The sequence below is a fragment of the Filicampus tigris genome, chromosome 16, assembly GCF_054856515.1.
Source record: "Filicampus tigris isolate MCC_2025a chromosome 16, RoL_Ftig_1.0, whole genome shotgun sequence".
NCBI lineage: Eukaryota > Metazoa > Chordata > Actinopteri > Syngnathiformes > Syngnathidae > Filicampus > Filicampus tigris.
The window spans coordinates 9,472,679-9,488,153 of record NC_141232.1 but is presented as its reverse complement, the minus strand read 5'-3'; the positions used below and the strand labels follow the sequence as shown (position 1 = coordinate 9,488,153).

At 42.1% G+C, this 15,475-nt stretch overlaps 1 protein-coding gene across 16 annotated transcripts in view; it reads right to left on the bottom strand.

Annotated features, from left to right (window-relative positions):
• Positions 1–15,475, bottom strand: part of cacna1aa (calcium channel, voltage-dependent, P/Q type, alpha 1A subunit, a) — a 65,832-nt gene that overhangs the window by 2,239 nt on the left and 48,118 nt on the right. For 6 of the 16 annotated variants that reach the window (XM_086055915.1, XM_086055910.1, XM_086055905.1 and 3 more), the window contains 9 exons: positions 11,192–11,306; positions 10,202–10,309; positions 8,944–9,047; positions 6,543–6,658; positions 6,334–6,454; positions 5,219–5,332; positions 4,117–4,155; positions 1,634–1,850; positions 721–980 (listed from right to left, as the gene is read on the bottom strand). In XM_086055915.1, coding sequence (XP_085912041.1) covers positions 721–980; positions 1,634–1,850; positions 4,117–4,155; positions 5,219–5,332; positions 6,334–6,454; positions 6,543–6,658; positions 8,944–9,047; positions 10,202–10,309; positions 11,192–11,306 — 1,194 coding nt within the window. Of the gene's footprint in view, positions 1–720; positions 981–1,633; positions 1,851–4,116; positions 4,156–5,218; positions 5,333–6,333; positions 6,455–6,542; positions 6,659–8,943; positions 9,048–10,201; positions 10,310–11,191; positions 11,307–14,298; positions 14,396–15,475 lie in introns of all 16 variants that reach the window. The other 10 variants (XM_086055906.1, XM_086055918.1, XM_086055904.1 and 7 more) reach the window with 7 other exon arrangements.

Sequence of the window (15,475 nt, the reverse complement as noted above, 5' to 3'; positions counted from 1 at the left end):
TTGCAGTGCATACATACTGTACATCATTAACGTTTTAGTTTTTTTTTAACCAAACGTAAATGATGTTGGGATGGAGGAAAAGGGAGTGAGGGCTAGGAAATTGGATAAGGCATTCCAGTGAACAAATATACAGTATTGTATGCATATGTGTTGAGTTGTTGACAAATTATAGGTGACATCTCATATCTGTAACATCCATTCACCAGCCACAGCATTTGCGCACCAGCAAAATACAAAGGCTGTAGCAAACATCCGTTATAAAGACAATAATGCGCACTTTTGATTGATGATGTCAGAGGAGTACGCATTCAACACTATGTTTGGTTGTTGTAGTTGGCACTTTGCCTTCTTGGTTAATTTATTTCGCTTCATGACAGCAGCAAATATTAGATCGCACAATGATACACTCTTGTGAACACTATCCACATTCATAAACATGTTGAATAACTCTCTAAATCAAAATTGAACATCACTATCTTTGGAAAGACAGAATTCTTGATGCAGCTCTTGTACTGGATCCTATTAGCCAATGAATTGATATGCCAATAAATGACACTTTTAATCAAATATTTACTTGGATTTGCACGTTTCCGAGTATGCGCACACCGACTGAAAATTGTGAGCAGATTAAAATGTTTTACCATCACTTTGCTTAATATGAGGGGAATCCAAACTCAAATTATGATCATATGTGTGATCATCAAATAACCAGAAGCCCACCTGTCTGTGTGTGATGCAGTCACGACCCTCGCTGGGGGATCGCGACCACCTCGGGTCCCGTTCTCGTTCCCTCTCCCTGTCAGGCTCTCTGTCACGAGAATGCTTGCGGCCGTATTCGCCACCTCGCTCCGCGGTGTAACGTTCTTTGTCCACGGAACCGTGGTGGTGGTGATGATGGTGATGGTGCTTGCGGTCTTTGGACCGGCCACGATCTCTGTCCCGATCCCTGTCCCTGGACATCAGGTCACCTGACTGGGTGTCTGTGCCAGAACCCAAGCGCAGAGCATTAGTACAGCATCAAATTAATGTAGTTAATTGAAAATATAGTTAGCAAAATATAGATCAGAATAATTCAACTCTGGGGTCTAATTAAATGTGGCCAAACAGTTGCACATTGATAAGTCTCTTAAAAGCCATTTTATTCATTTCACATCACTTTTTTGTTTTGTTTTGATTATGGCATGTCCAACATACTGCTCTCACAACTTCAGTGTTTAAACAATACTAAATAAAACATGTTCAGAGGGTTTTACTGTCCACTACAAGTCATTTGGTAAAATGAGAAATTATGATCATGTGTATTCTAATTCATGATCACATTGAACAATTTGCACAAGTTCCTGAAATTGCTGTCATCTCTTCAGTGACATTACAACCAGCATTTTGTCTTGTTTCCAATGATGCTGTCAAGCTCCTGTAATAGAGAAATATTAACTGACATAAAAAGATTTCAGAAATTTCAAATATACAGTATGTGTTAAACATTTCACTCAGCTTGCTAATAGAATCATGTTGCTATGTGAAGGTCCATCATGTGCTAATGATTGCTATTGTTTGGATGGCAGGATACCCTCATCAAAGTATGACATTCCTGAATATGCGTGTGTCCACGCGTTTCTGTGACGCCCCTAACCTGTGTCCGCTTCTGTGTAGCGACTCAGCGATCTCTCGGAAGCCCGATGACTGCGCTCTTTTCTCCTGTGCCCGTGCCTGGAGGCACGACCTTCCTCCGGTATGACACGCTCCATGTTGTAGGCATCTGGGCCTCCTTTGTCTCTGCTGCCACGTCCTGACCTGCTGTGACCTAACGATGAGGCCGAGCGCTTCATGGGGCTGTTGTCACTGATGGTCTACGGGAGAAACAAGGAGGGACGTATGCTGGGAGATTCGTTTTAAGTGTTGAATCTTGTGTATGTTTGCATGTATTGGATTTTGATCTATTTTTAAACTTAATGCACAACCGGCTCCAACTTTCCCCTTGCATCATTCCAAATATTCCAGTAAAGCCCCTTCATAACACTGTGAAAAGCTTAGAGGGAAGGAATGCAAAAAATATTTAAAAAAAAAATTTAAAAAAAACCACAAAGAAAATCAGAGATGATGGCAAACAGCCATGCCTTCATGCTTCTGTAAATTCTTAAAAAAAACAAAAAACAAAGGGATAGAAGGGTCAGTGTGACTTGCATCATTAGTCCATCCTCGTTTCCCATAACCCCCCCATGAACATGTCACATTCCAGGCTGTAAGAAACTCCAGTATTCCTGCTCTGTACATCGTGCTTTGCTCCGGGCATGCGGGCACGTGGAGGCTTGCCTGCGTACTCGACGTGTCGATCAAGACAGCAGGACAGAGACAATGGTGCCTAAATTGCCTACAAAGTTGGTATGTAAAGTACACTATATGGACAAAAGTATTGGGAGACCTGCTGAAGACACTTACGGGGAATGGAAAATAAAAACATAGACTTAGGCTGTGTTCAGAATCTGTCACTCTTTCCCTACTCCCTAATCACATTAATAAAAATCAGTCAAATTAAATATCAGGCTTGCCATTAATTAGGTCAGTGTTGTTGCATAATGTACCAGATCAGTGTCAGCTGGTTAACCTTCCATAGCTAAACTATGAACAAATTAATACATTATAAAAACATTATATTGAACTTGAGGATAAAGTATTTATATCCATCAACTAATAAATTATAGTTTAAAGGTGCTTGATATGTTCTTCCACACCAAAGTCCACCGTTGGAAGCAATGAATTGTCCAATTGGACTAATATATTAATGAAGTAAATGTTGTCCATATAGTGTATACATATTAAGCACCATATTATCTGACCTCCACGGAGTGGTGCCACTGACAATCCCAACATTTCCACTCACGTCATTCCTCTTACGTCCCCCCTCATTTCACACTCACTACATGCTCCCATGGACAGCCCAGCTTACAGTCAATCCAAATTTGCATGCTAGTAGGCAGGTATGAATGGAGACATAAAATAAAGGAAAACATTCATGACGAGCACACCGGCATGGAGGCATAGACGAAGAGAGAACAAACAGCAGCAGAAAGAGACGGATAGACCCCACCAGTTTGTAAGTGGCACTGTTGTTAATGGCAAGAGGCAACGTGCTACAAATCTACACCCAGCCAAGTAGCTCAAGAGGCGAAGATCACTTGTGAAAGTGTCACCAGATGAGCTCATGCTGAAGGAGCTTCAATTCATGAAATGTGGACAAACGCTCGTCTTAATAAAATGAGACGGACACAAATTGTCATCAGAACAACGTAGAAAACTATTGTTGCGTGAACTAGTCCCTGCAAGGTGACCACAGATACGGTACGTCTGGCAGAACAAGAATGAATTACACTTGATCCCGTCTACTAATCCTACACAACTGCTTTATTTATTATTATACGAAAGCAATTATCCCTGAGAATTGTGGAAGATCCGTTGAAAATTGTATCCAGTGTACTTGCGTTTCAGCAACTTTCTGCCATTCAAAATGAGGTTTTGAATTGTTTTTTTACCCTTAATGAATAAAAGCAACATTCTATGTTTACTTGGATATGTCTGGTTTGTTTGATTTGGCATTTGCTTTGTGATCCTAAACATGTAAGTGGGGAAAAAGTATGAATTTGACCATTTGAGGGCAAATAATACATTTTCATGGCACTGTATGTATCGCACCGCATACATTCAAGTGAATGATTGTGAATAGCTTCCAAATAGCGTGAAGTCATAGCATGGCAGTGCAACAGTGAAACCACCAAAGAAGAGGAACAATGTTGTTCTAGGCATGTTTCTGTTTAATTATTATTATTATTATTATAATACAAGGTTTGTTTAAGAATGATTCAGCCCATTCTTGTCTGAGGCTCCAACTACCAATTAGCGGGCTACAAGTGTCTAACGCCAAACTTTTGATATCGTACCACTGCAGTTGCTAGCATAGCAGCAGGTACCCTTTACAATGGAAATGCAAACAACTTCCTACTGATCCAAACGGAACCAAATCGAACATCTTGGTGGGAATGCGTCTTAAGACCACGTCAGAGTGACAGAGAGGAGATGAGAAGAGCGGGAAAAGCAAGACAGGGAAGACAGGGTACATACACTGAGGTGACTGCCACGCTGCTTCCCCTTCCTCCGCTTCTGTGTGAGCACAGAGAAAACACACAAAACATACACGCGCGCACGCACACAAACACACGCATACAGCCACAAATGAAGCAGAACCGGGACAACAGAGGAGCATGGGGACGGGAGACCAAAAATAATAAAAAAATTAATAAATAGAAATAATAAAAAAAACAATAAAGTTGAATATATTCACAATGGTGGAGAAGAAAGATAGAGGGGGGAAATAGTGTAGTTGGAGGTGCATCTCAAAATGGCTCAAAAAGCAGCAGCGAAGGAGGAGAAACACTTACCACACGGCAGGTGAAAGACATCAAAACAGTGATTTATAGACAGTCACGATGAACATGCACAACCGACGCCATGGTCACAAAAGCAATGATAAAATATACGTACAAGATATATATACACACACACACACACTCTCACACACACGGTATGACAGTCTGATCGAAGCAGGGTGAACGGCAACATACGCCCACACACACGCATGCTAGTTGGGGACGAGAGAAACTCGTCCAAATTCATCACAGGTACAATCAACCTTCAGCAGGAAGGGAGAAAGATAAAACCTGAAGTTTAGTAGAGCCATAGTAACACCAAACAAGAGAGCAAATAGAAGTCAAGGTCTGATTAAGTATTTGCGTACAGTATGCGCACATTGTGTCTCTTTGACATGTTTTGAGCATTGACAACCAGAGCACTCACCACTGTGAAATTACACAAAATGGATGGAGGTGTTGGATGAAAAGGACAATCACATGCGAGGGAAGATATGGGAGGAAGAGAGAACACAACGGGAGAAGAAGAGCTCTAAAGGTCGGACTTTGCCTCGCTATGGTTCTTTACAATCCAAAATAAACAACCCTGAAACAATATTCAATGTTTACACCAGATGACGTTTGCTCTTTGATCAATCTCATTTCAAACGTATCACGAGGGTCAGTAACTGTCATGAACCACAGCAATGAATCGTTTAGCAAAGACCTATATGATCAGACAAAAAAATGATGAGAAGGGGGACAAAATGAGGAGGGAAACAGAGGGAGAAGGTTGGAGAGGTGACAATGCTGCTCACTTGGTTGTCGCCTGGTAGGCGGGGCATGGAAGCGGCCCTGCCGTGGCCTTCCATTGGTGGAAAGTGCTCAGTATCCGAGTAACCATCCTGCCCCATCTCTCTCATCTCTACCGTCTGCAAACAGAGCAGGAGAGCAGGAGATGGTGTGACTGGCTGCCAAGACATCGGGGAGGTACAGGTGCTGGGGCTTGTTATCCACGGAGGCAGAGAACCAAGGGTCGTACGAACAAGGGAATGTAGTCAATGAGAGGATCAGATGACTGAGTATAATGACGAGCTTTCCCATTTCCCACTGCGTAATTCTAGTTTTGAGGGTACTCACAGGACATTTTATTAGGCACATTCAAGGAGGCCCAATCATGTACTCTATCTTTTAAAAAAAAAAAAATCTCTCTGTCCAAATAAACTTTTACATACTGGTATATTAAGTGTTATAGAAACCTCAAAGAAATACATTAATATAGAGCAGCTATGGCGACCTTACATTAGGTGGTGGTCAAACAAATGTGGAAAGCAACGCAACCTTTGTTCACTATAAAGCATTTATTTATTTCTAACCTCATCAATGTGCTCACCTACTGGCCAGAAAAAGACTTACGTCGCTATATCACAAACTGCAGACTGGAAGTTGCAGTGAAATCAAAAACAAAAAGCCTACATTGATGACCTCACAGGTAAATCCTGAAATAGTGGAATTGACTGCTGAGACAAAAAAATATATATATATTTTCCTGAAATAGAAGACAACATGACTGGAGGACCATTACTCAAAGGGAAGAGGACACACTACATACATCTATATTTTGTATATAGGTTGTGCTCAAGTAGACACATGGAATAATTGTTTCGTGCTCATGATTGATGGAGAAAATGATGACATTTGGCAGCAGCGGAGTTTGGGACAAATGCACCCATTCCTGATCAGGAATAGAACAGTTCTTTGGGATTCCTTGTGAAAGTGGTGGCAAAACAAATGGTGACTGGACACGAGAGAGTTATCGCATAAACTGAGATTTAGGATGTTTTATGTATATGCAATACTGTCTGTATGTGTGTGTGTGTGTGTGTTTGTGTGTCATCCTGCCGTCGTTGGGAAGCGTGCGTGAGCTTTCTACCTGGGAGGTGGTCATGCTTCCCAGGCCATCTTCAGGACTCCAGCTTCCGACCTTTTGCGACATTTCCTGAGCCCGAGCTGTGACCCATGAGTGGCTCTCCGGGACCCCTCCCTCCACCGGGCTGTCACACAAATACACACTCTCAAACGCAAACAGGCGCACACACACACACGCATCCTCCTTCACACACTGTCAGAATCCAGACTCACAGGCTGCTCATTGTCTCTGTTGTCTCAGGTGGAGGGAGGGCATTGTTGAGGCCCGGACCCCCGTCCTGGGTGGGGGAAGGCGGTTCCACGCGCTGAAACAGTAATGGCGTTCGATTCTGTGTAAGATATACGACATGGCCATCGCCGGCTATCAGGCAGACCGACAGGGAAATGGGGCATGGAAAGGAGCAAAGCAGGACCAGAGTGGGTGGGGGCTGCTGGCATCCAACCATGCCTTTGTGGACAAAATGTCTATACCCTTGAGTGGGTCCATGACACAAGGTAACTCAGTCATTATACCAAAGTCACGCAAATAACAGGCAGTCTACATTTTGTCAGTTTCAGGTGATGCATTACATACCAAGGCAGAACTGTGGTATAATAATAAGGAAAGGTTGAATAGGAGGAAGACGGTTGCCATGGAGGTAGGAAAAAGTGCATGGTAAAGGGATTTCTGGATATGGCTCAGACATATTATAAGATCATTAATATGTGGCATGAAAAGGTACAATCCAAATATTCATGATACAATGCAGGCCTATAACAAAGAAATGCGACGGGTGGGACATTTCAAAGGGAGGGTGGAGGTACAGTATGCTGAGTATATACGGTATGGATAGTAGGGCAGTATGGCAACCAGCATTAAGAAATTAACCAATTAAAAGAGCCCAAAAAGAGCCTGTTTGGAGGATGTTATTTACATGTAGATGTCGGCCTTAAAGGAGATGTATCATGCTGATTCAAGTTTTTTAAGCTTTCAGCAACGTTAAAATGATTTCACCTGCGTTGATCCATCTTAAAGCATTCATGCTCTTTCGTCTTCCCTAAGCACTAGCCCTGCTCGATCCAAGAAAACGACTGGGTCCTCACATTGTGACGTCACAATGTGAGGAAGCATCCCCGTACCGCCCTTGCCAAGTAAACACACGCCCACTTTCTCCAGGAGTCAGGAGTTACTGTTGGTGGGTGGTGCACGCTGCTGGCATTGGGATGACGTCGTGAAAGGGGCGCGGCAATCACAATGGGGAGAGGTAGCGTTTTGGCGAACCAGGCGTCTTACTTCCGGGTTAGAAAAATAGCCGCCAAAATAGCTCATATTTCATAAGAAATTTGATCGCCATTATACTAAAGGTAATATATCATCATGTAAACGCCTATAGTTAACTATAGAAATCTTAAAATAGGTTGATACATCTCCTTTAAAAACTAAGCTCTAAGCACAAAAGTTGTTGTTTCTGGCTCATGAAGATCCATGAAAAATGGAATCCTCAGTGACACAGTTGACCTCAATAACCCAAAATCTGAAAAAATTGTGAGTAAATTCAGAGACATTCTGACACTAAGCCCCAAAAAAACCTCAAATTTCTTTTTTTTTTACTCAAAAAAAATAAATAAAAAAATACCTCGATGGAGGACAGTTAATGGAGAAAGGGGACACCTTTTAAGCAGCAGATGGCAGCACTGTTATTTCTACAACAAGGAGGCCGTTTGAAAAGCTGGCAATTAACAAAGTCAAGTCCATAAATATTGGGACATTGACACCATTCTCATCTTTTTGGCTCCAAACACCATCACAATGGATTTAAAATGAAACAAATGTGCTTTGCATCCAAATTATTACAACATTTTGCATATATAACTCATTTTTTAAGCGACCAAAGGCAATTGTACAAATGAACGATCATAAATCAAACTTTTCATGTTTGGTTCCAAATCCTTTCCTGTCAATTACAACCTGAAGTCTGGAATGCAGAGACACTGGATGCTGGATTTCATCCCTGATGATGCTGTGCAACTGTCTTCACTTCCTGCTTGTCCTTGGGACATTTTCCCTTTAGTTTTGTCTTCAGCAAGTGAAAGGCGGGCTCATTCTGATTCAGGTCAAGTGATTGTATAAAAAAAAAAAAAGGAGAATTCATTCTTCTGCTTTTGTCAGCCGTCACAACATCAAGAACCACTTCCATCGGCAGCAAACAATGGCCACATGGTTATAGAACAGCTGAGCAGTGACCAATTACCTTTGGTCACTTAAAGTGGGAGGCACTTATACAAACTGTTGTAATTCCTACAGCACCTGATTTGGAGGTAAATCCCCTCGGATTAAACCTGAAAGTCTGCAGTTAAAGCACATGTTTGTTTTATTGCAAAAACATTTTGGCGGTGTTTACAACTAAAAAGACGACAATTCTGTCAAAGTGCCAATATTTATGGACCTGATTGGACATAAGACTAAATTTCATTTGTCCTATTTCTCTTTTCATTAAATGTTCTTATTCATTCCACATCAGCACATACTGTAGACCCAGCCTGGGTGTGTGTGAACATGAACACACACTGTGATGATCATCGTCCGACAGGTCAGATGCTGGCTACGTTGAGCCGTCCTCGAGACATGCATTACCTGCTCATCCCGGAGTGCCTGCGAGCGCTTGGTCTTGCTCTGCCGGTAGTACTCCATGATCATCATGGCAGCGTAGATTTTGCCAACTGTCAGGTCTGTCGCTGCTGAGAGAATGACAAGTTACCCTGCAAGATTAGACCCTTTGGTATGGACCCTGAGCGCCAGGAATGGTAGAGAAGGGTGAGACGTGCACACCAACAATTCACACACGCCACATATACACATACACGGACGTTGAGCAAAATGTCTTTTCACAGGCAGATCTTTTTTTTTTTTTTTTTTTTTTTTTTTACAGCAGTAGCTGCATCACAGTCTTGTGATGTGCTATACAAAGTAGTAGCAAAAGGACTTAACGAAGTGAGCCTTTGGACTTTGTGTTTTATTTTCTTTTTCTTGCTTTTAGAGCTACAGTGGTGCCTTGAGATAAGAGTTTAAATCATTGCGGGAACACATTCGTACCTCCAATCGGCCACATCCCCATCAAAAGAAATGGAAATGTTCATAATGTGTAAAGAAATAGCACTCTATAATATTGTACTTTATAAAAACACAGGGATAATATAATTAAAGGGAAAGTAAATAATTACTATTAAAACTGTTTGAGCACCATGAAAAATTCAACGCGGATTCTTCTGTTCTGTGAAACTTGGCCACTGAGGGCAATGCACTCATCAATATTGCTTTTCACAGGGATAAAGAATATTCTTGTGACTGAAGATTGTTATATTGTCTGTCCCCACGGGTTGCTCCACCATTAGTGTTCAAATATCTGTTGCTATAACACACATCATCGATGCTAAGCATTAGCCTGTCTATGGTGTTTCCTGTTATGCATTAGCATTCAGATAGTCGTATCTCAAGGCATCACTGTATATCGATAAACAGCATGCATTAAACAAACCACATAATAGTACTTAACTTCACATTTCATCGATCATTATAAGAGGAGAACCATATTGTTCAGTTTTCTATGTATGCACAACTCTGACTGGCCCTGTAGTGAAAAGACATCTATAGAGAGTTGCTCTATAGAAAGGCACCCTCTGATTTTAGGCTGTTTTGTTGGTAGCCTAGTTAGGTGTGTGCACTTTCTGTCATTGTCGTGTGCCAGCTGTATCAGAGGGCGCAGCAGTGAAGAGAGACTGGCAGAAAGAAGCGGTCCTCAGGTGGCGTGGAAGAGAAACAACGTCGGAGAAGTAGGTGACGCGGGGCGGCTGCAGCCAGGCCACGTCGCGCGCCCTTGTACACTGCAACTTACACTTGTGGGGAGTAACCAGCAAGTCCAGATGCTTCTGGGAGAGATTGGGCCAGATTGCCATCATCTCTTTCCTCAGCTCTGCATCCATCTGGTGCTTGTCAATACCACCTGGCACAAACAAGCACACACAAATACAGACATACGGACATACACAGACAAGTGTGCACAGTCATACCCAATCATGTTCACAGGTTTTGGGAAAAAGAGAAAATAGAGAAACAGAAAGAAATATTAGTAGGTGGTTGTAATGTTAAGGATCCAATTACTGTATGTAGAATTGTACTTGTTCTCACAAAAACTAAAACATCAATTTCACAAATTAGGAGTACATTGTTGTAGGCAACCTAAAGCATCCCCCAATTGCACTGGTCATTTTTTTTTTTTAACTCATTCACTGTCAGACGTTTTCAGACCCTCTTTTACCCTAACGTTTGAACAAAACTAGAAAAAAATATATAAATAAATTCCTGGTATTGAATGGCTGGACTGTGAAAATGGCATTGACTGAATGAGTTAATCAAAGATGCAAGTAAACCTTTATTCATGATTGTTTTTTTTTTGCACTGGTTCCTAATCTGCCATCGTTTTTTCACGAGCACATCAAGTTTATATAATAAGGTTAAAATAATAATAAAATACATACTATAGTAACACATTTAGTCATATCTAGTGTTGTTTATGATCATATGTACCATGAAAGTAGGTCAAGAAAAAAAAAAAAAAAACGTTTCATATAAGGCAATTGAGTTTCATTTGTTAACATTAGCACTTAGAAGCAAATATCAGTCCATTTAACTTGCGGAAATAGGAAGTAGAAACAACAAAGAAATGCTCTAAAGCTAAAAGGCCATTAGTGCTGCACACTAATACATTTTTAGTCTGTTATCATGAAATTTATTTTGGCTGATTATAATTACAAGGCTTATGCTGCGGTCATTCTGGAGTAACATGACTGCGGCCAACTGGTTCAAAGAAAGAGTGATTGTGCACCTTCAGAAATTTTGGCGATTTTGATGTCCAGCGCCGTGCGGATCAAAGCCATGAGTGTGGAGTTAAAGTGGACCGTGTTGTCGTCAGCCACGGGCAGATCCATGCGAAGCAGTCTCTGTGGGGAGGGTCAATCGCGTTGAGGAACAAATACGGTTGGAAGTGTTTGGGGAACCTCCAAGTGAGAAAGGGAGGGTATTGGGGAGAGGCTAAAAGGTAGGGTGAAGGAGCTGTGCAGAGCATCTGTCCTGAGTTCAAATCAAATTGATTGATTGCCACAAGGAGCCACAATTTTGTAATGTGATATAAAACAATTTATAAAGGCCATATTAGTTCTCATCGGTTAGGCCAACCGGTTATGTTGAACCGTAAACCCCAAAATTGGAGGACAGTGACTTCTGTTACCCACAGCTCCTAAAGTGGGGATTGGAGGTTCACAACAAGAGACCTGTTCTGAACCAATAAACCAAAATCGAGCGTGAGACATCGTGTGGGAAGGGGAGTGCGCTTTGATTTGTTGCTTATTGGTTCATTCCATTAAAGGCCTGTAACATAAGAGACAGAGAGACAAACACCAAGTCACACGACAATCACGTTTGTGTGTGTTTGGTAACAGGAAGACGGCGACCACTCAGACATGCAGCAAACCATGCACCTCCCCGCAACGCCTGCCCCTTCATCGATCTATCGCGAGTATATTTTTTAAAATGTCAACTCCCCACTAACCAAAGTTTCCCACGCCCATGCAAGCATGCAATGCACACACAATATGCCTCACGGGACAAGCAGCTGCGCAGCCGTACACAGAAACCATCCCATGTGGGGCAACATTAAAATGAGTTTGTGCATTGTTTTATTAATATAGCTATTGAAGAAAATTTGAAGATGTGTGGAGCTTGTCGCTATGCCGGGATGATAGAGCAAGGGGCACTTTGGGTAAATCTTTGGTGTCCTATGTGTGGATAAATGAACACAGACTTTGAGGGTTAATAGGTGAGAGAGAGCAGCATTCTGCGGAAAAAGATGGGGGAAAAAAAAAACATGACAAGAATATTGCTAAAAAAGCAAAAATGTGTCATGAGTCTTAAATGTCATGAGGGGAAAACGATACGGCAGTCAAAAGATGGGTGCGTTAAAGCCAAAAGACCAAAAGAGATGATGGAGATGAAAAACCAAAAGTAGGTCATGAGTTAGTATATGTAGATAGAGAAAGTGAGTACAAATGATCAGAGAAAGCAAAAGAAGAAAAAAAAAAAGAAAAAAAACACCAGTTGGCTGTGTTGGTCAGAAAGCGGTCCTGCCTGAAAACCTTGTTGTCGCCTGTCAAGATTGAGAAATGAGGCTGAGCTATACTGCATGCATTGTTCTGGGTGGAACTGGACTAGGTGGAAGGTAACAGGGTTTCCACTTGGCTCATGCTTTGGTTAGGAAATGAAAATAAAATGGCACTTGCGAGGCATATTAGCATTAATGAGCAGGGAAAGTTTCGGGTCTAAGGTGTAGTTCAGGGAGGAAGCTTTAAGTAGATCATTTGGCAGGCGTAACAATCAGGATAACAAAGGGGACTCACAACAAAAAGTGACTGCATGCACCTGGTTCAAATAGCGCCGTGGAATGATGGCTTTTAATGAATCAGATCAAATGCAATATTCCAAAATGATGCTTATTCAGATTTGACATACTCTGTCATCATATTCGGATGGCTTTTGACATTAATCACAGTAGTTTTAACTCATTCACTGCCATTGACTGATTTATTTGTCTTTTCACAGTCCAGCTATTCAATCCCAGGAATTTATTCATATTTTTTTCACATTTATTCAAACTTTAGGATAAAAGAGGGTCTGAAAATGTCTGGCAGTGAACGAGTTAATGCACTACTTGCTATATTGCCACATTTTGGCCAATTACTACGTTTGTGAATGTCACTGACAGTCATTTAGATTTCATATTTGATCATGAAAAATGAATTTCAATATTCGCATGGCGCTATTAATCCCAAATCTGATGGATAACAGTGTTAGATAAAGCAATGTATGCTGGTAATGAAGTCATCTCTTTCTACTGGACAATGAAGCCGATCAGCGGTAGAACGTGGTAGTAATCAGGTTACTTTGGAATTATTGTGTATTTCTATTCTGCCGACAAATGTGTTTTTGCGGATTATCTGGAGTGGCGCGTTCATGGAAATGGCAGTGGTGCTGATGGGCCATGCAGAGGGCAGGTGAGGTTTGAGTGCTGGGAGGGGTTATGCAGAGATGTGGAGGAGCAGGAGGAGGAGGGGAGGGGGCTGGAAACAGAATAGAACTGCATTGACGACAGAACCAAAGGACAAAGAGAAGATTGGACTTGCAGATAGAAAAAAAAAAAAAAAAAAAAAAAAGGCAGCTTGGGGGCTCGGCGCTGCTACATGAAGGGTGACAGAAAAAGAACTGCTTCTGTATGGCAACCAAAGGCTCTCGGAGGAAAACACATCACTGACACAAGCCCTTCTGCTCTCTCTACCATAGCAAAGAGCACATACTGCCTCTGTGTGGGTGCGTGTGACCTCATTCTTTGCATATGTGTGTATGTGTGAATGCGCTTGCCCCATCCACAGGAAGGAACGAGGCAGAGGACAGAAGTCTCGCGGACTTTCCAAGCACTGCTGCACATGCATGCTTTGTGTACGTGAGATGTGCGTGTCTGTGTGGCGGGATTGCAATACTTTTGTCCACATAGTCCATGTGCTCGTCCGTACACAGTTATTGACAATTGCAAATTGTGTACAGTGAGCTTGGGTGTCGAAGCCACATGGTGCAACCGAGCTGAGAAGGTCCCTCCTTTCGTTCCTTCCTGTGGATAAGCATCCCCTGTCTCACCCTATTTGTCTTCCTACCTCCACCCAAAATGTCCACACTGCCACACAACAACCACAACAACGACCAGCCCACCCCTACTGTCCACGAAACGGAAAAAAAAAACCCAAAAAAACAGATAAATATAACCAAACAAACAACACCAGTAAAGATTACACCATGTTGACATCTTACTAGCACCTTCTAAAAGCCCACCCTTGCCCACACCCTTTCATCCCCCATTGGAGACTTAGGGTGGGGGTCCTCTCTAACCTTGTAGGCCACCCGTGCAGGACACCTCTTCCCGAGGCCTAGTGGAGGACACATGTGCCTCAGCATGTCATACATTTGCCTGCAACTGATCCTGCCACTGCACCATCAGCCAGTGCCACCAACCCGTTAACCAAGACATAGAAGAGATGGAGGAAAGCAAAGTGAAAGAGACAGAGGGATGGGTGTTTAGAAATGTGGATAAAGTTAGCAATGGTGTGAAGGAGAGAGTGAGAGAAATACCAAAAGAAAAAAAAAAAGAAAGACAAGGTTATTGGGCTGATTTGAAGACACTGTGGCATTGATGAGGCTTCTCTCTGAGCTATATAAGTCACTTAGAAGTTATTGAGAATTTTTTTTTTTTTTCAAATCATCTCCTTTAGGATCAAAAGACAAATATGTATGTCATGTACTATATACAATTATGCAATTGCAACTGTAATTAGAAAACACATTGAACGAGCTTTCTTTCTCTAACATCTAAGCAATTTGAATCAGAAGGACATTAAGATGTGAGAACATTTTCAGCACATGCCCACCAACGGCTTCATATTTTCCATACATCCATTCCCGGGGGTGTTTTTTTTCTGTGGATGAAAGTGGAGCACATCCCAGCTTGGGGTGAAAACTGGGTTCCAGGGACTAACTGGGAATCGAGCCCAAGCTAGGTGCATGACATTTAGCTATGGGACATAACGATACTGTATATACACAATGGTCCCAAAAATGTAGGTCCATTTATGTGAGACTGTTTTGAAATAAAAATGGATTTAAAAAAAAAGAATAATGTTTTGGCCACTCATTCATACAACAATGTTATCTGGACTTACTTTTAGTGTCTGAAAGTGACGTTCATTCACGAACGGCAACCATTTGGTATAGACATGATCTCAAAAATGGTGTGCCTGCAACGGTGCTTTCAACGCAACACGGCAGGAGAAGTGAGTGTCACCAATCTCTGATATGGCTCTGGTACAGAGAATGTAACGTTTTGAACGATTTCCTATGACATTCTTGTGAGAGCACTTTGGTTCGCATTGTGTGTGTTGTACATTGCGTGCGTGGGTTTGTGCAGAAGAGCGGGGCAGAGCTTGACAGCAGGCACCAAGCCACTCCTGCTCACACGGGGAGGGAGGGGAGGAGGGGTGTCAATGCAGTTTCTGTCTTTCCCCAAACCCCC